Here is a 21,748-nt window from a genome sequence, read left to right as displayed (position 1 = left end):
TTAGACATGATAGGAATCAGAAAACTTAGGACAAGACCCCAGCTTTATTAGTTACTAATTCTGTGACTTTGGGTAAGTTATTTCACCTCTGTAAAACTTGTTTCCTTCATATGTAAAATGAGGCAATTCCATCTGCAATTCTTGCCTGATAGAGTTGTTGCAAAGATTCAGTTTGAAAGTGCTTTGCAGACCATAAACTATCACACTGGTCAATCAATCAACAAACATTTTAAAATGCCTATTATGTGCCAGGTACTGTCTTAGGTACTAGAGATAACAATAATAAAATGAGGTGTATGCAGGAGAAATAGCAAATAATTAAAAGAGGGGAGATGCTAGAATTAAGTGGAATTGGGAAAGGCTTCCTGTAGAAGTTGGATTTTAGCTGGGCTTGAAAGTAGCCAAGGAGGTCAGTAGTTGGAGTGGGAAAGGGATAGCATTACAGGTATGGGGGCCAGCTGGAGAAAATGTTAGGAGCTCAAAGATGGAGTGTCTTATAGGTGGAACAGTCTGAAGGCCAGAGTTATTGAATAGAAGAATAGAATAAGGTGTAACAGGACTGGAAAGGTAGGAGGGGCTAGGTTATGAAGGCTTTGAACACCAAACATAGCATTCTGCATTTGATTCTAGAGGTAATAGGAGTAGGAATAGCCACTGGAGTTTATTGAGTAGGGGAGTGACATGGTTGGACCTGTGCTTTTGGAAAATCCCTTTGGCGGCTGAAAGGGGGATGACTTGGAGTGGGGAGAGCCTTGGAACAGGTAGATACACCAGCAGGCATGGAGAATACGCCTGTTATTTCACTGGTAAAGGAAAATCCCTGCTTGTATCAAAGTTCGTTGCTTTCTTTGCAACTATAATCTAATGTAAGAGTTGCTACAGGGGAGGATCTAGGGACCCATGGGAATCCTGAGAGAGTCTAGAGAGAAAAAAATTATTTTCATAATAATGCTAAAACATTTAAATTTTGGATATGGTAAATATGGACACAATTCACATAAATAAAAGCTCTTTGAGGGGAGGGTCTTTGATAATTTTTAAGAGTGTAAAGGGATCCTGGGACCAAAAAGTCTGAGATCTACTAGAGCACTGAGAGGTAAGTTGCTTACATTGTCATTTTGATGGTAAGTTTTGGGAGTTCTGAGCTGCATTTTCATTGTTCTAGGGAACTCCTGGTGGAGAAATACCCTCTACTAATTCAGGCTGGCACCTTCTTTGTGACATAAAGAGTTGCCAAGGGAACTTAGAGGTTCATGGGCTTTTCTAGGGGCATGAAGATGGTTTGTGTGAGAGCACGAATTTGAATCCAGGTCTTTTAGCCTGTGAGACATGCCTTCTATCCCCTAGATCTCAGTAATTCTCAATTATGGTGATAAGGAGAAGGATCATGAAGATGATGCCTGAAATTTACATAACATTTCAGAGGTATTTAGGAGTAGGGATTGTTTCATTCTTTGTCTTTGCATTCCAGAGGCATGGCATCATGCCCATTACTTAGGAAGTGCTTAATAAATGCCTACTGATTGATTCAAAGTACTTTCATGTGGATTATTTCACTTAATCCCCACAACAGTCCTGTAAACTAGTCATTATAGCTATCATCATTCCCATTTTACTTAAAGAGAAAACTAAAGCTTGCAATTCCAATCCAGCCTCAATCATTTACTAACTGTGTGACTCTGACCAAGTCACTTAATCCTGCTTGCCTCAGTTTCCTTATCTGTAAAATGACCTGGAGAAGGAAATGGTAAACCACTCCAGTATCTTTGCCAAGAAATCCCCAAATTGTGTTGGATACGACTGAAAAGACTCAACAACAACAAAGGTTTGAAGAGATTGGGTGATTGGCTGAAGGGCACCTGGCTAGTGAGTGAGACACTCACCAAAAGGTGCATGGGTATTCTGACTTCTAGTCCAGGGCTCATGTAATTATATCTCACCATCTTTGCATGCTTCCAGAAAACAGTCATGTTCTTGAAGTTTCCTTATCTGACACCGTTAGCCCTGGAAGCTGGATGACCTCTTGATTGTGTCTAAAAAATATTCCAGTAGCAAATGTCAGTTTAATACTGGTGTTTCTCTACTTTTCTAGAATGAAGCCTTCCTTTTAGAATCAACCCCAGCAAAGTTTAAGGCATGACAATGTCAAAAGACGCATTCGCCCAACCGCATTTTCTCTAGAGAAATAAAATCTGAAATGTGTTCTCTGTGCAGCATTGGGGTTGTTTGTTCTAATTTGTTAGGAACACAGAGTTTGCCTGTCTATCCAGGCACAAATAGGAAACATTTAGGAGCAAAGAAACAGAGTGGACACTTGGATATACCAGTCATTTTTTTTTTCAGCTAACCCAATATAAAGCTGTTTCTTTTCTCATACAAAATCATAACTGAGAAATACACACACACACACACAAATCAGGGTTGATGAGACCCTTGGTTTATTGTTTTGCTCATTTCAGATACAGGGACCCATCCTGAAAAGCCTTACTCTCCCTTAGGGAGAGGACTGCAGAAGTTTTTTTCCCCCAATCAATCTCTGCTCAAGAAGACACTGATTAGGCAGACATAGGAAGATACAGGGGCCATCACCTAGTGAGATTAAGTTCCCCCCAAGTAACGTGCCTAAAGTAGAACAGAGAAGAATCTCTGACTCATGGGATCTCAGAGACAGAAAGGACCCCAGTGGTCATTTGGTCCAAACTCTAGCTGAATGTGGCACTGGAGGTTAGGAAGACCCAAGTTCAGATCCTGCCTCTGACACTTACTGTTACCCCAAGCAAGTCACCAAACCCTCTTTGATCTCTAAGATGAGAGGATTGTGCTAGACAGCCTTTCAGGTGCTCTCCAGCTTCAAATATATGATCATAGGAATAAGAGTGGTGGATGAAGCATGGGATTTGGAGCTAGATGATCTGGGTTCAAGTCTTGCCTGTGTCCTTTACTATTTGACCTTAAGCAAGTCAATATCTCTCACATATAGTTTTCTCATGTAAAATAACGAGGGGTAGGACTCTAAGATTCCCTCCAACTCAAATTTTTTACAGTATATTACATGGATCATTATCCAGCCTTTGATTGAAGACCTCCATTGCGGAGAAAATCACCCCCTCCCAAGGTGGCCCATTCTAGTTTTGGATAGATACAATGGCCAGGAAGTTTATTTTGACACTGGACCTTAAACTGCCTCTGTAATTTTCCTTGACTGTTCTTCAGCCCCATCTCTGCTGCTCATGCATAAGCCCACAATATGTACCATTCAGGAATCTATCAGGAGAGAGCTATGTCAGAATTTGGTTCTCATCTTTCATGTAGTAACTTTACATCAGAGGCAAAGAGAAAATGAGACAGAGAGAGAAAGAACAGGATCTGGGCTGCAGTTTCTAGGTAATCCAACATTTAGAAAGAAAGGAAGAGAGAGAAAGAAAGAAAAGAAAAAAAAAAAGCAAAAGCAAATCAAAACCCTGGCTAGACATTACTAATTAAAATACAATAATACTCTCCATATTATCATCATCTCTTTTAGTACACATGAAGTCAAGACAGAAGTCAATTGTATAGGAAAAAAAAGAGGGAGGAAGAGAAGGAAATGGAGGTGGAGAAGGAGAGGGAAGAAAATGAAGAGAAGGAGGAGATCTCTTGTGTCTTTTCACATTAGAAAAGTGCTGGGAATGTAAAGTGTGTATACACACATACAGACACACAATACATATATACATATCTATCTGCCTATCTACTATCTTAACTGTTAACTGAATCAATCTATTTCCCTTATTTTTCTCTTTTTAAGTTGGTTTCTATCCCTTCATCTAGTCATATCCTCCAAATGACAAAGTGGAAATCAGAAATGAGGCAGTGATAGACGGCATAAATAATCAATTGTGACGTTTCAGCATACACATCAATGGCGGCTTCTATACTTTTCCATTCTCAGTTGACCATTCCTACAGTTTGACTCCTCAGTACCTGGTTCTAGCTTCTTGTTCAAACCAAGTCACTTTTGCTAGTGCTGACAAAAGTATCCCAAATACCAACAGTATGTACATGATAGATTTTCAGTTTCATGTGCAATTTTTTTTTATTATGCTATGTTAGGAAAATGCTTGTTTTATCCTATAAATTAAAAATAAAAAAAAAATTTAAAAAGACAACCCATAGCCATCCAGAGCTTACAGCAGATGATAAATCCAATCCTTTTGAAAATGCTTATTGCCCTGTTTGACATATTTGCTCCAGGGCAGAAGCCACTGCTAACTTTCTGATTTATTTGTGCTGTTCATAGTTTGTATGTATCGTAAAATAAGGTAAATGGAATGTGTCCAGTTTAATGGAAATACTTTCATTTAAATGGAAGGACCTACTATGTGCCAGGAGGTACTGTGGTAAGTTCTGGGGATGCAAATATAATGAATGAAATAATCTCTGCTCTCAGGGACACACATACATACAGATAAAAGTATATGTATACACACACACATATATATATGTATATCTACACCTACATATATACATTTATACTATATATATGTATACATACACAATTTAATATTGGGAAGGTCACTAATAGCTAGGGAGATGAACACATCTGAGCAAACCAGAAAGAAAAGATTGTGTAAGGTGGGAGTGAGGAGGGTTGTGACACATTAAGAGAGAAAGTATGTAGTTATCATTCACTCAATTTCATCCTGTCCTTTGTCTACAATAAAGTGTGCAAGGCATTGTGCACCCAGACCAAATATACCATCCACTGTTTCAGTGTCATCTATATGTAAAATAGATGTTTCAGAATTTCACACATGAAATGGTTGAATAGAGTGATTATTGGATTAGGCACAAGAGACTCAGATTTTCTAATTATTCCTGGCTCTGCCAATTTTTGTGCTGATGAGTCAGTTTCTTCATCCATAAAATGAGGGAATTGGATAGATAAGCTCAGTTCTCTTCTAACTTTTACATTCTACTGTCTGAGTGTTTGGGAGTAGGTTGGCGTATATATCTATATCTAGATAGAGATAGATAGATGATAGATAGATAGATAGATAGATAGATAGATAGATAGATAGATAGATAGATGGATAGATAGATAGATAGATAGATGCCTTTTCAGGTCTGTTTTCGGATGTGTATGAAGATGCCCAATGGGAGGATGACAGATACAAATTTTACAAAAGGCATCTCCTTGCCTTCTTTGTCATGCACCACTTCTCACATAAAGAATGCACAGTCATTCTCTTCCTAATAGTGTTCTGTTAGGAACATCACTTTTCCTCTGAACATGCACACTGTGTCATGTCATAAAAAGAATTCAATCCAATTCAGCACAATATAGAGTATATTTTGAAAATCTAGTGTTCTTCATATTACCTTGCTTGGTACATAGTAAGTGCCTAGCAAATGCTTTTTCGTTCATTTGTCCATTCGTTCACTCACTTATTATCACACAGACAGAGAGACACACACAGTTATTTCCTGCCTGTATTTCTCACTCATGAAAAACTCACTTGAAACCTGGTCAATCAGGTAAAAACACATTCAGCTCCCCCTCGCCTCCCTTATTTCTGTCAGAGAACCATCATCTTTTCAGTGCCCCAAATTTATAGCCTCAGTGTCATTCTCAGCTCCTCTCTGGCTCCCATTCAGATCATCTATCCAAATCCAATGTTGCCACATTTTGAAATTCACATCTTACATTTGTCCCCTTCCTTCTTGCAACTCACACAATCACCACCCTAGGTCAAACTCCTCACCACTCACTTGGTCTCCTTGCCTGAAGCCTCTCTTTATCTTAATCTATCCTTCGTGATGGGCCAAAGGATATTCCTAAAATACAGTATCTCTTCATAATTCTTCTGTACAATTCTCTTGGTCAAGAAGTTTCACTGGCTTTTTATGGCTTCTAAAAAGAATACAAAATCCTCAGGCTGGCATTTTAATTTTCATTCAGCCTGGCTCCCATCTACCTTTTCAGATTTATATTATTCACCTGTGGTTCCCTACATTGCTTCCTTGTGCTCTGTCCAAATGAGTCTTCTAACTACTCTCCAAAGTCAAGACTCTATCTCCCATCTCTGTACATAGCAGCATTGGTTGCCTCCCCCTGTTCCCCACTCTATGATTGAACTGCATTCCCCCATGACCTCCATATCTGACACTCTCTAGCCTCCTCTAAGGCTCAGGCCAGCTGCCACCTCCTACTTTTCCTGATCCCTAGTCATTAATGCTCTCCCAATAACTTTATATATTTTATTTATTTATCCATGTACATTTTGTATCCTCCAAACAGACAGTAAGATTCTTGAGGGCAAAAACTCTTTCATCTTTGTGTTTCTTGCACCTAGTACAGTACCTGGCACATAGCAGGTGCTTAATAACATATACTAGGAGCTTAATAACATTGAACTGAACTGTATTTAAGCTTTAAATTGTGATAGCTATAAATCAAAATACTGCCCACTGAATGGGACTGATTTGTTCAGTATGGACTTTGCTTTCCTTCTTCTAAATGTGCTCATCTCCATGGAGCCCAGGGCCCTCAAATGCTCTGACTTCCCTGGTACAGAAGAAACTAAGACCTAAAACAAAATGGCTGTCATGAGGAAAAAATAAACATTGCATCCCTAATCAAGATTGATATGGGAAATTACTCTTGTTCTATTTACCCTAGCAAGCCAAAAGACAATATTTAAAGTTGATTTGTTTGATGTCAGGCCATCTTAGCGCAACTTTGGATTCTTTATGATTTTAATTCAACACCTTCCCCTTTGATTCATGGCCTCTGTTTGCAGTTTTAAAAACTGCTCAGGTTGCAGTGTGAACATTTGACCGTGGTTCCAACGAAAAACATTTGTTTTCATGAGGCTGGCTATCTATTATGCTGTTCCTGACACCGTAGTCCACTGGTTCTCATGGAAAGTGTGCTCAGGAATATTTCATGGGCATTTGTGTGATATTGGAACAAGACAATCTCACCACAAGTAGACTGAAGGCTTGCTGTCATGAAGCCAGTCTGACACATTTTTTAAAAAATTTTTCCACCCAGTAATAACACAGAATCAAGGATCAGTTCATGTACTATTTCCTATAGGAAGGCCAATTATAGACTGCTTCCATCCTTCTGAAGTTCTACATCTATCTACCTACCTACCTATCTACCTACCTATCTATCTATCTACCTATCTATCTATCTATCTATCTATCTATCTATCTATCTATCTATCTATCTATCTATCTATCTATCTACCTACTTACCTATCTATCTATCTATCTATCTATCTATCTATCTATCTATCTATCTATCTATCTATCTATTACCTATCTATGTATCTCTTTGTCTATCTATCTATCTACACACACACACATCTCCCTGTTTATACGCATCTGTCTCCTCCCCTCTAGAATGGAAACTCCTTGAAGGTAGGGACTTTTAATTTTTGTCTTTATATGCCCAATGCTTAACATGGTACCTTGTATATAGTAGGTGCTTAATAAATGCTTGTTGAGTTGATGGAAAGTTATGCCCTTTTTGTCTGGGCCAAGGCTTTCAGGGGAGCAAAATCCATGGAAGGTTTCTTGGCTGCAACTTCTGTTACTGCTTTGCTCAAGCAGCAAATCTGAGTGTCTTCGAGGAAATAAGGGCCATGCCAATGCAGGCTCCTGCTCTGACAGCTTGCACATTTTTGTGCAGGGAGAGCTTTGGAATGACTCTTTAGATAATGAAAGCAGGGGACTTGGGCCAGCCTCAATTTCCAATTGTTTTATTTGATGTCTCTGGGTTTTCTATGGGTATGATTTATGGGAGTGGTCACTGGAGGCTCATACTCCACCAGGCTGTTCCCACTTGAATATGGGACTACAGACCGAATGCTGATGTTTGTGAAAACACGACAAGCGGGTGTTTGGTTTGCATTTTATGGCATATAAATTTAATGAAGCAAATATATCATTTGCAAAAACGCAATGCATATTTCTGCCACTTATCTTTGGATCTTTCTCATTTCTTGTCTTTCAGTCTCTTTTCTCTCTGTTTCCTTTCTTTTCCCACCACTCCTCCCTTACATGCCTTCCCCACTCACATTTTCTTCACATACTCTGAATTTAGTTTGCATGTATCTAGATATTTACATATCAGCTCTCTCTTCAGAATGTATGCTTCTTGGAATAAGGGGACTGTCTTTAGGGGGATTTCTTTCTTTATATTTTGAGATTTTGGCACAGTGCGTAGCACACAGTAAGTGCTTAATAAATGTTTGTTGCCTGACTCACAGATGCATATACCTTAAGAGGGTGATTTTTCCCTCGTCAACATATAGGAGAGGCATAGTTTTATATACTTTTGATGTACATATCTCTATATGCATATAAATATATGCATATATGGCAGAGGGTGAATCTTGGAGTAAGGAAGACCTAAATTTAAGTTCTTCTTCTGATAAAACTCACTATGTGACTTTGGACAAGCACTAACTTCTCCCAGGCTACTCTCTGGGATTATATGCTACTGATGGGTTGACAGTCTGCATTGGGGAAGGGATTTTTCATATTCAAGGGAAGTTCCCTACATGGATGAAGTCACAGGCCAAGCCTTTAAATACACACAAGCACACAAATACTGATCAGTGAATTCCCAAATATTTACCCCAGTGTATCAACTTTGTCTTTGCTTCATCTAGAAGGTTTTCTTACAACTTCAGGGTGAGACTAATATCCCAGATGTGGAAAAGATAAGTCTCATGCTAATGGTGATATGAAAGGCAAACCATGTACATCATTACTAAGGTTTTAAACATGTCCAAAACATGAAAGTCTGAGCAAAGAAAGTGTCCAGCTGCCACCTACCAAGCATGAACCCAACAGTACAGAGAGAAAACCCTAAATGACAGGACCATGCATCAATCTGATTACACCCCTTGAGGACCAGGTGAAGGAAGTGACATAGGTGTGAGATTCTGAAGAAGCAAAAACATAGACTCCTCTCCTCTTTAGCCCCTCTTTCAATAAGAGAGCATGTGAGTTTTGCTACAGAAGAAAGCTTCTGGGAAGGGCACCCTTGGGAAAAGAAATAACCCTATTTCTTCATTTCTGGAATCTTCACAGTATCTCTCTAGACTTTGTACCATGGTGTTTAGTTAAATCAAGTCTTTAAGAAAGGAGAGCTTCAGAGTCCTCAGATGCTAAAGAAAATCAAGAGTAATTAAGAACTCACCTTCTAGATGATTGCAGGGGGAAAAAAAATTAAAGAAAGACATATTTTGATTGTGTTATTTTTTATACACAAGTAATTATCCTTCCCTTACCCCACCACAACCTTCCCAACAGCCTCTGACACAAATATATGGAACATCTAATACATTTGTAGCAAGCTTTTTTTTTAACCAAGGGGAGAGTTCCGAGGACTAATCTATTAATCAGGGCCCCCAGTTCCCACCAGTACCAATGGGAGGAGGAAAGTACATGCCTCTAAGTCATTGTTCAAATATAATTAAAATAATAGTTAATAGGCCAGTCTAGTATTCAAGCTCTAGCATCACTTGCCTCATTAATTAAAATGACAATTTGGCTCTAGGTGACAGAAACACAAGACCAAATGAATATATTTCCCCCCTGCTACACTCAGAAGCCATTCTGTTGGGGGAGAAGGGAAGGAAGGTCCAGTAGAACTTGTTGTTGTGTTTGTCCTTCGTTTTTGAAGAGGCTTGAACTGAGTATGGAGAAGAAGACAGGGAACAAAATGATTGCTTAGATGACTCTGAGATACTTTTATAAGATAAGGTTAGCTGACAAGCCTGTGACAAGATGGCCACATACCTCATAGTTCCTCCTATGGTGCAATGGGTAGAGGGCTGGATTTGAGGGCTGGAGTTAGAGGACCGGGGTTTGAATTCCAACTCTGTCATGGACTCAACTTGGGCAAGTTTTTTTTTTTTTAGTTCCCTAGACCCCATCTGTTTCCTCATCTGTAAAATTATTAAATTGGACTCGATTCTGACTCTGCTTATAATCCCATGCCCTGATCAGTCTTTTCAGGAAAACCAACTTAGTTTATTCAATAGTTTGGTTGGCAACAATGGTGCCATTGGGATCTAGTCAACGTCACCTGTTCTCCCATTCCTTTCAACTATGGTTATTTAAAGTTTCTAGAAATCAAAGGGAGGTCATCTAGTTCAAATCCCTTAACTTAAAGATGAGTAAACAGAGAGACTGAGTCCTGCTCAAAGTCAAATGGATAGTAAATGGCAGAACCAGAATTCAAACGCAGATCTTCCAATTCTAGATTTGCCCTCTTACCATACTCCCCCACAACACAGTGGCTCATTTTATATTGGTCCCATCAAGCACAGTGAATTAAGACATCTTGGTCTCCTTCTCTCAAGTGTGCCTCCTCTGGTTTGAGTGTTCTCTGTGTTGACCCTGAGCCATGAGACCTCTTTTAGGTCCATCAGACCATTTCTCTCTCTTCATTTAAGCTGGCACCAATTCTAGCTTATGGGCCTCCTTCCCATCAAAAGCGTTTGCTGCTTGCCCTTTCTCCAGTTTCCTTAACAGAGATGTCAGAAGCTGGGCTAGTGCCGATTCCCACAGTCCTGTGCTGGACACCTCTCATTACTTAGCATGTCATTGTTTATGGGCCATTAGCCAGTTTTCATTTCACCTTATGTGCTCGTATAAAATCAGAGTTAGAGGCTTTTTAAATAATGAGAAGCCTAAAAAGCTTTCCAAGAGCCTCTAATTTACCTTTAAATTCATGGTGTTATCAAGCAGTTTTACCATTTTCTCCAAGAAAGTTCATGAAAGCAATTTTTTTAAAGTAATCATCTTAGTTGTTCACTTTTTTTTATTTTTAAAATCAGCTATAATATTTGACAAGACCTTTAATGGGCAGATGTTGTCATTAATTTTTTTCAGTCTTCTCTGCCTAAGTTAGTTCTCTATATGTGATCCCAAGCAACATACCGGAATGAAAATCAAGAGACTTGGGTTCCAATCTGACATTTACTAGGTATATGACCCTGGGGTCCTCTCTAAACCTCAGTTTCATGATCTTGAAAATAATCATCCCATGAATGGAGCCTTGTGTGTGGTGCATATAAATCTGGCCTCAGAGGCAAGAGTAGATGGTTAAGTGTCACCTCTGAAACATCCTGGCTTAATCTCTCAGTGCCTCCAGGTAAATCTCTAAAGGGGGAGCATGTGCTCCCAGTGTTACTGGTGGGAATTGATTAATACAATAATCCTTTTTCTCCCTTTTCATGTACCATACTAAAGATGTATTAAGGCAGAGCAGGTGGCAATCTATATTGGTAGAGGGAGTTTTCTTACTAGGAGTTCCCTATGCCAAAGAAGTCACTGGTCTGGTCTAAAAAAGAAGAGAAAAGAAAAGGGGAGAGGAGAGGAGAAGATAAGAAAGGAATGATACTGCCCTGCCTATTTCAAAAGGTTGTTATGAGAATCAAGCAAGAAAAGTTATGAGAGTACAATGTATTATCATAGGATTGTAGTTGCATAGATTTAGAGCTGGAAAGGACTTTAGAAACAATCTAATCCTCTAGAAAGTATTTTATATCAATGGAAGACTTCCTTTTACATTCTCTTCTAATTCATTCCACAGTCATCATTCATGTTTAGGCTCAGTTCATTGGCTGACTCTTCAAAATTTCTCTTATCTTGTTTTGCCTGTTCTGCAACATATTCATCCACAAACCATTTTGTAGGTGGTCCTTGACTCAGGCAACCCGTCAAAGATGGTCTCAGAACCCATCTTGCTAGGAAGGTCATAGATAGAAGAGAAAGCCCATAAGGACCAAGGCGAATGAACTCTAACACATATACACAGACAAATGCACAGACACAGACACAGACAGACACACACACCTCATAGGACGTCAGGTGCTATCAGGTATGTCAACATTCAGGAATATTGAACAAGCAATAGGAAATCAAAGGAAGCATCCACTTACCTGGTTTTGATCAACAATTATTTCGATGTCTTCATCACTGCTTAGCTTTCCATATCCTTTTTCTTTACTTTTCTTGTGAAAGAATAATTTTAAAAAGCATTTCAGTAGCTCGGTAATTTTGAAGCATCATTGATCTCTAGTCTCTTTCCATTAATAACTGGTCTAACTCTCAGTTAATATTCAATGGTAAAAAATGAATCCCTTTATTTCCCCTATGGCTAGTCATAATTCATTAAACATTCTGTAGCTCTTACATGTACATAAGCAAAGGTCCTCTAGTCTCGCTAAGCTGTTGGTTGCTTAATAACTCAGTTTTCATTTTTGTTGACTTCTCTGCTATCCGCCCTCCCCTCTTTGTACCCTCCAACCAAACTTTAGCTCCCTTCTCTAGGGAACTTGTTAATTTCATGGTTCCTGGTCAGTTTGAGTATTATCTAGGGAGACTTGAGCCATTACTAGTAGAAGAGATTCTTAATGATTTTTAGGTCATGGACCCACCTGGCAGGCTGGTGTAGCCTATGGACCCCTTCTCAGAATGTTTTTAAATGCATCAAATAAAGTACATATAATTACAAAGAAAAACAATCATATTGAAATATAGCTATATTATTAAGGTATATTATTATTATCTAGTTAAATATATGATATCAAGATTTATTATTATTATTATAAATATTAAGAAAACAAGTTTCCAGACCCCAGATTCCAGACCCTGCCTTAGAAGATCATAGTGGGCACACGTGGTCTTTGCACTTCTTTTTCAGTCTTGTAATTGTGTAAATAGGTGTTTAAGACTGAGGTGATTAAATGTTTGGCTCTCACACATTTCCTGAATCAGGGGAAAATGTTCATGCCCATATGACAAAATTAAAGTTGTTCTCTCTTTGTACATAGACCAGATGAGAATTACCATTGGGGAAACCCTCTGAGATAATAGTCACAAGATGGAACAAGAAACATTTTTAAACATTAAGGACATTGTTTAAAAGGAGAAACAAACAGATGATTGGCTAGATTGTACAGCCTTCCCACTAGCCTGACTATACTCAAGCCCCTCTTCTACCCTGATCACCACACCCCCAATCACTTCCACCAACGTACACATTCTTGTGAGGCTTTAGTTTGGAAATGGAGAGTAAAGATCATTTTGCTTCTGTCATAGTTGTGAAAACGAAGCCTGACTTCTTGCCTATTTGAACCCCACCTGAACCCCAGCTCAAGCTCTGTTGTTTCCGTGTAATTTGGGTCAGAAAATCCAAGATAAAAATACCTGTGGCCCATGCCTGTCATACTAGATGATCCCTAAAGTCATGAAAAAAATGACTAAATAGACACCCATACCCCAAGTTTATTTTTTCAAATGACATTGGCTTTTGTGAGTTGTCAATAAAAATTAAGAAACTTTAAAAACCCCCAACTTTTCTGTACTCTCAGCTGGTGTAAATTAGAATATACCTGTCCTTAAAGGGTACTGGTGTCATTTGAAAAGTCATAAATCTTTGAGAAACTAGTGGAGATAATATTTGTCCATATGCCAAGTCCTTGACCACTCAAATAACATTTCTACCCCAACTTTGCACAGCCCCCTGTTACCACCCCCCCCTTACATAATGAATGAGACAGCAGTAGTGCCTTCTCTAGCAAAGGGAGTCCTGAGTCCAAGTATACGGACGTAGACCTAAAACCTGTGCTTCCATTCGTTTATCCATGAATTTAGAATGGAATGGAATAGATGGTCATGGTGTTTCTCTGATTTTTTTTTTTTATCTCATTTGAGGTTAAATTTCAGGCTGGATGGAAATCAAAAAGAGCTTGGCTGACTTCCATCATCCTGCTTCTTCCTACCCATTCCAGTTCCCATCACTTTACACTTTGACCTTCTCAGTCTAACTGGGTGTTGGGAGGTAAATCACTCAGGCCATCTAAAGGAACGATTGTTTCAGAGAACCTCTTGGATTATTTGTATGTATACCTACCAAGTAGCTGACTTGTAGGGCCAGTTTTCTGGACAATAGGGCATTAAAGAGAGATGGGACATGAGTCCTTCCACTCATGTCACTCTTAGACATCCCAGAATTCCTTGCACCAACTGAACTGTGGCTTCATTGCCAGGGTTTGGCACAATAGGACCCTGAATCTGGCACAGCGATGACATTTAGAACATGCATCAAGGACTGGAGCATCCCTGAAGCAGTCTCCAGCCTGGGCAAGTTGTCATTGTCTCTCCCCCTTCCTCCCTCTTCCCTCTAGCCCTCTCCCTCTCCTTCCCCTTTCCTCTTTCTCTCCTGTTCCTAGCTCATATGTCAAGATGGGGCAGGCCATTAGCACAAAGAGGAATCGAAAACTTGATGGCTTCCTTTCCAAATTCTCCTTCTAGGGCATTTCTGTCCCCAGCTGAAGCTTCTTTTGAAGCTCATCTATTATTTACTCTTTGTTTCCTTTCCCACTCAATCCACTCTTCCATTACACTCTGTGCCCCCTGGAATAAAGCCCTTCCCATTAGCAAAGCTTTTCACTTCTATCAACATTTTCTCAGCTCTTTGGAGTTGAGAGTTCTGGGTTATTATGAACACAATTAGAGAAGAACCTTTCCTAATCTCCCAAACTCCATTTCTGATTGACATCTCTGCCAGGTCTCTCTCTTTCTCTGTCTGTCTGTGTCTCATCTCCTCTCCTCTCCTCACTCCATCTCTTTTCTTCCTTTTTTTTCACTGTCTCTTTCTGTTTGATTCGACTCTCTCTTTGTAACTCTCTCCCTGTCTTTCTGCTGCTTTCTCTGTCTCATCTCCCTTCCTCACTCTCACCCCTCTTTCTCTCTGCTTTCTTTCATCTCATTCTTTTTTCCTTCTTCACTTCCTCCTTCCCTCCCTCCCTCCTTCCTTCCTTCCTTCCTTCCTTCCTTCCTTCCTTCCTTCCTTCCTTCCTTCCTTCCTTCCTTCCTTCTTTCTCTCTTGCTCCCTCTCTCTGTCTCTGTTTTTCCTTTTTGTCTCTCCTTCTGCCTCTCTCCCTCTTCCTCCCTCTTCCCTCTAGTCCTCTCCCTCTCCTTCCCCCTTCCTCTTTCTCTCTTGTTCCTTGCTCATAGCCTACTTTCCCCTGTAATTGTGGTCTCTGATTCAAGCCGAACTCTATGGCATCTGGTTACTCAAAGTGAACAAGCATTAGTTCGCATCCCGAAGTGCTAAAAGACAATCTTCCTGAGCCCTGCCTTCTTAAGCCCCTGTTCAATAGCCAGCAGCAAGCCCCTCCTGCACATGGATCTTGAGCCCTGAATCTCCCACACTGGCTCCCCCAATCAAGCCCATTTCTGCAGTCGCCCCTCCAGCCCAGGGAGCTAAACACTGCTCTGCACTCTTGGGCATTCTCTCACTTACTGTTTATTCTAGTGCAGCAATAATCCTCTTTCAAGCACTTAGCTTCGCACTTGGACAGCTGGATCGCCAACCCAGACACTTCTTCAACTGGACTAGCTTTCCCCAGCTGGGAACCCTTGTCTTCTAGCTAAGTTCTTCTAATGTTTACCAAAAAGAAAAAAGAAAGAAAAAGAACCCTTCCTTAACACCATTCAAACCCCTAACTTCCACAACCCTGTGTGGGTTTTGGGAGCTGAAGGGCTAAGCAAGAGGGAGAAAGAAAAGTAATCTCAGCCCTTGTCCAACCCTGAGAGGCAGGGCTTCAGTGGGAGGAGAAGAAACTTCCTGTGCTCCTCCCTCCTCCTCTCACTGAAGAAAACAAGTCAGTAGCTGGCAGTATCATTTAAGGCCTTGAGTCCATACTTCTCCACACTTCTCACCTTAGTATTTTTGGCAACAGAGACAGAAACCAGGTTCCATGCTCAGTGGAAAAAAGGATTTGTTCTAAAAATCAAAGGATCTGGCTTGGAAACCCAACTCCACCTTTTTCACCCCTGTATAACCCTGAGTAAATCCTTTCACCACTCTGGGCCTCAGTGTCCTCATCTGTAAAAGTTGAGGCTTGCACTAGCTCGAAATCTGAACTACAGGAAAGTGAGGCATATGAGGTATAGGGCATAAGGGGAAAACAGGACATCTCTCTAAACTCCCCCAACATACCTCTAACCCTGAGACTTATCCCCATTTCATTTTAAGAACAGTCACTTTTAAAAACTTATTTCTTTTGTTTTTCAGGAGGAACTGGGTGAAAGAGACCCTCACACCTGCTTTACCTGCTCACCATCCTAGGACTAGCTTCATAGACTCTCTGAGTGAAATATAATGGGTTAAAGTTTGAACATAATTTAATCTGTTTCTTCTAGAAAAGTCCATAGTTACCTTCTTAGGAACTATGAACCTGGTAAATACATAGAATCTTAGATCCAGGGCATATGGATAACTTTCAAAGTCATGTAGACTGAAACATTTCCTCCCCATTTTTTTAAAACTGATGTTGAAACCGAGGCCCAGGGAGTTAGGATGACATGTCCAAAACAACATAGGTTGTAAGTGGCAAAGGTGAGATTTGAACTCAGGACCTCCAACTACACACCCAGATCACTTTCCATTGTACCACTCTATGTCCTATCCTGTTTTGCTTCTTGTAGCTGCACACTACTTCTCTACCTCTTGGGCCATCACCAAAAAAGAAGAAAATGTCCCAAACTAATAAGGATCATATTTTATACATGCCAGTAGAGTAAACTTTAAAACAGGAAGATTCCTTTGGAGGAAAATGGAAAATCATGGAAGCTTAGCCAGAATACATTACACAGGAAAACTTTATAAGCAAGAACTTGAGAAGATTTCACAGTATATAGTCTGGTCTATTTGAGTATAAATTAGAGGAGGAACACTTTTTTCTACAGAGCAAAAATAATTAAAAAAATTTATTGTGTTTTCAGGTGAAATCTACACCATACAGCCATTTTGAATGGCTATTTTTACATATGAAGTAGCTGTCTCATCATAACTCTGAATCAGTGAGCAGAATCAAAGAATGAGAATGGATCTCAGAGGTCACTTAGCCAGCTATATTACTGAAAATCCCCATTACATTATACAACCTTTGTTTCAAGACCTCCAGGGAGGGAGGATCCCATTTCCTTTTTGGACTGCTCTAAAAGTTAGGAAATTTTTCTTTCCATTAAGCCTAAATTTGACTCTTTGATACTTCCCTCTAGTTCTGCTTTCTGGGGAGTAAGGAGAAGAGTTCAGTCTTCAACTCCCCAGTTGGGTCTTCCAACTCCCCATTCAGTTCCTTTTTGATCAATACTAAACTGTCTCTCAATAGTAAGATTCTGTAAAAATGAGGAAGGATTGTACATTATAGATTAACCTCATGAGAATCTCTGTTTTAGTAGAAAGAATGATAAATGCTGACTTTTTAGATTTTGCTTTTTGATGCATACAAAGTCCTTTACAGTCAACATTTTGTTTGAGCCTCACAACAGCCCTTTGAGTTACACAATATAGTTCATGAATTATTATACCCTTTTCATAGATGGAAACACTGAGGTTGGGGTATCAACAAATCATTTACAGATTATTAACAAGGTTATAAGATAGGGAAGATCATGGTATAGTACTGTAGATAACATTAGGAAGACTTAGGTTAGAGTTTTGTTATATTTGTCCATGGGACCCTGAGCAAGTCACTTAAATTCCCATTCCCAAGTCCATAAATTACAAAGGAGAAGCTAATATGCATTGGTGGAGGGAGTTAATGTGCTGCGAATGAATGAAATCAGTCCTGGATGAAAAGTAAAATAAAATAATTCTTGTCGAAATATACTCTCTAATCAGTCTTATCGATTTAATCCTTCAGTAATAAGTAGATATAGTCCAAATTGATTAAATAGCTGCATTGACTGGAGCAGGAATCAGATTATGTCTTCTGACATATATGCACATATATATATATATACATATATATATATGATAAATTGTCTAAAATATGAGAGTATATAATCTAGTCTTAGGAGGAAAGATGCAGTCAGTGAACCAGAGTGTGATTGTGCTGCTTTACTAGCTAGATGACCTTGAGCAGGTCTTCTCCTTCCTGGACCTTGTTTTTCCCAGCTGTAAAATGGATGTTAAACTAGGTGACTTCTGGGGTCCCTTCTGGCTCTGATCTATGATCCCATAAGCCCATGACCTCTCTGAGATTCAGTGGTGCCTCTATAAAATGAGAGGTTGGACTAGATCAAGGTTCTTATTAATTTTTTGTATGTCAGACACGTATGGCAGTCTGGTGAAGTCTGTGGGTCTTCTATTAATAATGTTTTTGAATGTATAAAATAAAGTACATAGGATTATATTAGAAAAGAGTTTTGTATGTATATATATATTATATATGCATGTGTGTCTATATACATATACCTATCTATCTATATATGTATGTGTGTATATGTATATGCATACTGATATAAATATATGTATGTGTATATATATATATGTACATGTATATCTGTGTGTGTGTGTGTATGTTTACAGGCTATAGATTAAGAACTTCTGAAATAGGTGGTCCATAAGATTCATTTGCAATTGGCAGTCCTGTGGATCTTTGTGCCAATTAAAACTATAAAACTGAGTAGTAGTAATAAAGTGCTTTATTTCCTTACAAGAACCTTTTGGGGCAGATAGTGGACTTCTTACTATTCCCATTTTACTGATGAGAAAAGTGAGGCCCAGAGAGGCTGTGGAGCTTTTTCACTATGACATAGCCAGTAAGTGTCTGAGGAAGGATTTGATCCTATCTCTTGATTCCAAGTTGTCACTCCAACCACCACTACTTCTTCATAGAGCAAGCCAATTTACTTGGATTGATTGATTCTGCCTGTCCTCCTGGAAAAGAATTCATGAGTTTAGACACTCAGTTTTTCTACCTGGTCAGTTACTTAACCAAAGCGGAACCCTCCAAAGAAATGTCACAAGAAATCTTTGTCTCCAAGCATCTTTTCATATTTGGCTTTAGTTAGAAAAAGCTGAAAAATCCCTTTGCCCAGAAGGGGGAGAGTACGTGTGGCACATGATGCAGAGTCAGAAGGGGAGACCAACTTCTTCATAAATTGGACATTGGCTGAAATAATGATAAAATAAAGTCATATTCTATAACATTTGAAGGTCTTCAAAGTGATTAACCTCATCACTGGGTAGTGCAAGTATTATAAACCTTTTTTATAGCCAAGGAAACTGAGTTTCAAAGAAAGGAAAGGATTTGTTTGGGTCACATAGCAAGTTGGGGAGGATGGAAGAAAAATCACAGTCTTGGTCAAGATTGACTTTAGTCATGAATAGAAAATCAAGGAGCATGGATCAGGCACTAGTGGACATGACTTTCTTGAGCTGCTTACTCTGAGCAAAAACGACTTGGGTGGTGGTGGGCGAAGTAAGGAGTAGGGCTCTGCCCTACCTAAAACCTGTTAGGAAAATGCTTTAGTAATTAGTTTCTCTACTCCAAAAAATGATTTCACCTTTTGAAATTAATCTATACCAAATAAGTCATAGGGAAATTAAAAATGTTGAAATGAAATATAATGATAAGTAACATTTCTACATATGCAAAACCTTTAAACGTGTGATCTCATTTGATCTTTGCAGCAGCCCTGAAAGGTAGGTGCTTTTATGTAATTATTATTCCTATTTTACTGATTAATAGATTGAGTCTCAGAAAGGTTGACACCAAAAGTCACATAGCCTATTAGTAACTGAGAAAGGATTCAAAACCAAGGCTTCCTGATATAGAAATTTAATTTTCTTCTTATCTTATTGCCTAGTAGGAAGCATAGGAAGCATAGCATTGTGGGTTAGTGAAGCCAGCTCATGACCTTTAAAATAAGCACTTTTCTCTTGATTTTTTTCTTATTACTGCTAAACCAATCAGCACTTCAGCATTGGCTCCAGACTTTCTGTGAGTCTAAAGAATCAGGGCATCACTACAACCTGAGAGAGTAATATTCCTAGGGGAAGAGGGAAAGAGGCAAAGGAGAAAATAAGGAAGAATAAATCTAAGTTCAACCGAGTTATCACTTATCTTTTAGATGACTGGCCCTGGGAATACAAAGACAGACACTACTAAGCTTCTGCTCTCAAGAAGTTTATGAGAGGGTTGGAGGGAACTATATCCTGAAATAGCTCTGACAGGAAGATATAAGGCACATAGGAATAAAATAGCAAAGGAGAGGATTAATTAAGGACTTGGAGAAATTTGTGAGGAAGAACACAATTTTAGCTGAGAAAGAGCTTTGCCAACGTATCCTGGGGCAGAATAATTTGAGAACTTCTTACTCCTCTTCTGAGAACACATTCTTCCAATAATCCAACTTCTGCCTTGGGAGGTAGTGAGTTCCCCCTCATTGTGTGGCTTTAAGCAGAGCTAGATGACTTGGTTGGGTAATTTGTAGAAAGGTACAAGTTAGACCAGATGGCCCTTTAGGTCCATTCCTACTCTGATATTCTGTGATTTTTGTAAACAATCAACAAGAACTTGTTAATTGCTTACTATGAGTCAGGCACTGTACTAAGCATAGGAGATATAAAGAAAAAGCAAAAACAGTCCCTACTGTTTTTGAAAACCTTATAATCAAATGGAAGACAGCCTATATAAATCAGTTGGATTTTCCCTCACCCAGTGGACTTATTTCAGGAATTTCCCTTTGCTGTTTATAGGAAAGCAGACATCAGGGGTGGGGGGCAAGGAAGGTCACACCTGCAACTGCCCGTTGGTACAGGAGCCAATAATATAATTCCTCTGGAGTAGCTATTTTTTTCCCTGAAAGAATTTCAAAACTGTATCAAAATCAAACTGTGAGAATGTGAAGATAAGACAAAACTAGCTACAGGAGGCATTTCTCTCCATCTTGAATTTGGGGATAGATAATCCACCAATATGTTGTCACTGAAAGTCACTAGGGATGAAAGGAAAATGAGAGAAGGCATGTGTAGACAACAAATGGCAGGGTTTCTTTAATTGCTTTAGAAAGCTCCTCTGAAGCCATCCTGCTATGTCCAGGCAGTCAAATACTCAACTAACACCTTCTGTAGGAGGTCTTTCCTGATCCTCAGCTACTAGGGACTTCTCTAGAATTGTCTTCCATATAGTCAACAAGTATTTATTAACCATTCACAGGAGGTCCCCAATTGTATTAGGCACTGGTTGTAGTTATGAAAACCAGATGACATGGTCCTGTTTCTTGAGTAGACAGTCCAATAGGAGAAATAGGACAAAGAGAAGTGAAATTTCAGGGGAACAACTACTATCCAAATATACTGACCTAAGTGTTGCTCCTTACACATTCCTCTCAATTTCCCATCTCCCTGCCTTTGCACTGGCTAGAATACTCTGCCCCCTCACCTCCACCTCTTAGATTCCATGGCTTCTTTCAAAACTTGGCTCAACTGGTACCTTGTGCAAGAGGCTTTTCCCATCCCCCATCAGAGACTGGTGCCTTTTTTTTCTAAGGTTAACTTGCATCTACTTTGTACATATCTCCTTTATAGCTATTTATTTTAAGTTGTTTTACCTATTAGATTATAAGTGCCTTGAAGGCAGGGGATACTTTGCTTTTTCATTGCATCCCCAGTGTTTCGCACAGTGTCTGGCACACATGTACTTAATGAATATTTGTTGGTAGATCGACTGAAATAGGTCCTTGGTTTCTGCTTCTATGTGGGACTTCCTTCCAAAGTTATGCATCAGCCCACTCATACTGACCCATCTGTGCCCATCTTTCCTTCTAGTTGAATCACATTCCACCTTACCTCCCCCCAACCCTGATATTCTCACTTGGCATTGTTTAGGAATACTAAAACCATCCTTCTAATCCTGTCCAGTATGGCCAAAAA

At 39.4% G+C, this 21,748-nt stretch overlaps 1 protein-coding gene across 3 annotated transcripts in view; it reads right to left on the bottom strand.

The window, feature by feature from the left end:
* The window catches only part of PEX5L (peroxisomal biogenesis factor 5 like), a 193,663-nt gene extending 178,106 nt beyond the window's left edge, over positions 1 to 15,557 (bottom strand). For 2 of the 3 annotated variants that reach the window (XM_072618406.1, XM_072618407.1), the window contains exons 1-3: positions 15,323 to 15,557; positions 13,928 to 14,088; positions 11,952 to 12,023 (exon numbers count right to left, since the gene is read on the bottom strand). In XM_072618406.1, coding sequence (XP_072474507.1) covers positions 11,952 to 12,023; positions 13,928 to 14,020 — 165 coding nt within the window. In that variant the 5' untranslated portion in view covers positions 14,021 to 14,088; positions 15,323 to 15,557. The remainder of the gene's footprint in view (positions 1 to 11,951; positions 12,024 to 13,927; positions 14,089 to 15,322) is intronic. The other variant, XM_072618408.1, reaches the window with a different exon arrangement.
* Positions 15,558 to 21,748: the final 6,191 nt, after the last annotated feature.

The sequence above is a fragment of the Notamacropus eugenii genome, chromosome 6 (genome assembly GCF_028372415.1).
Source record: "Notamacropus eugenii isolate mMacEug1 chromosome 6, mMacEug1.pri_v2, whole genome shotgun sequence".
In the NCBI taxonomy this organism is placed as follows: domain Eukaryota; kingdom Metazoa; phylum Chordata; class Mammalia; order Diprotodontia; family Macropodidae; genus Notamacropus; species Notamacropus eugenii.
This window is presented reverse-complemented; position numbering and strand designations above follow the sequence as displayed.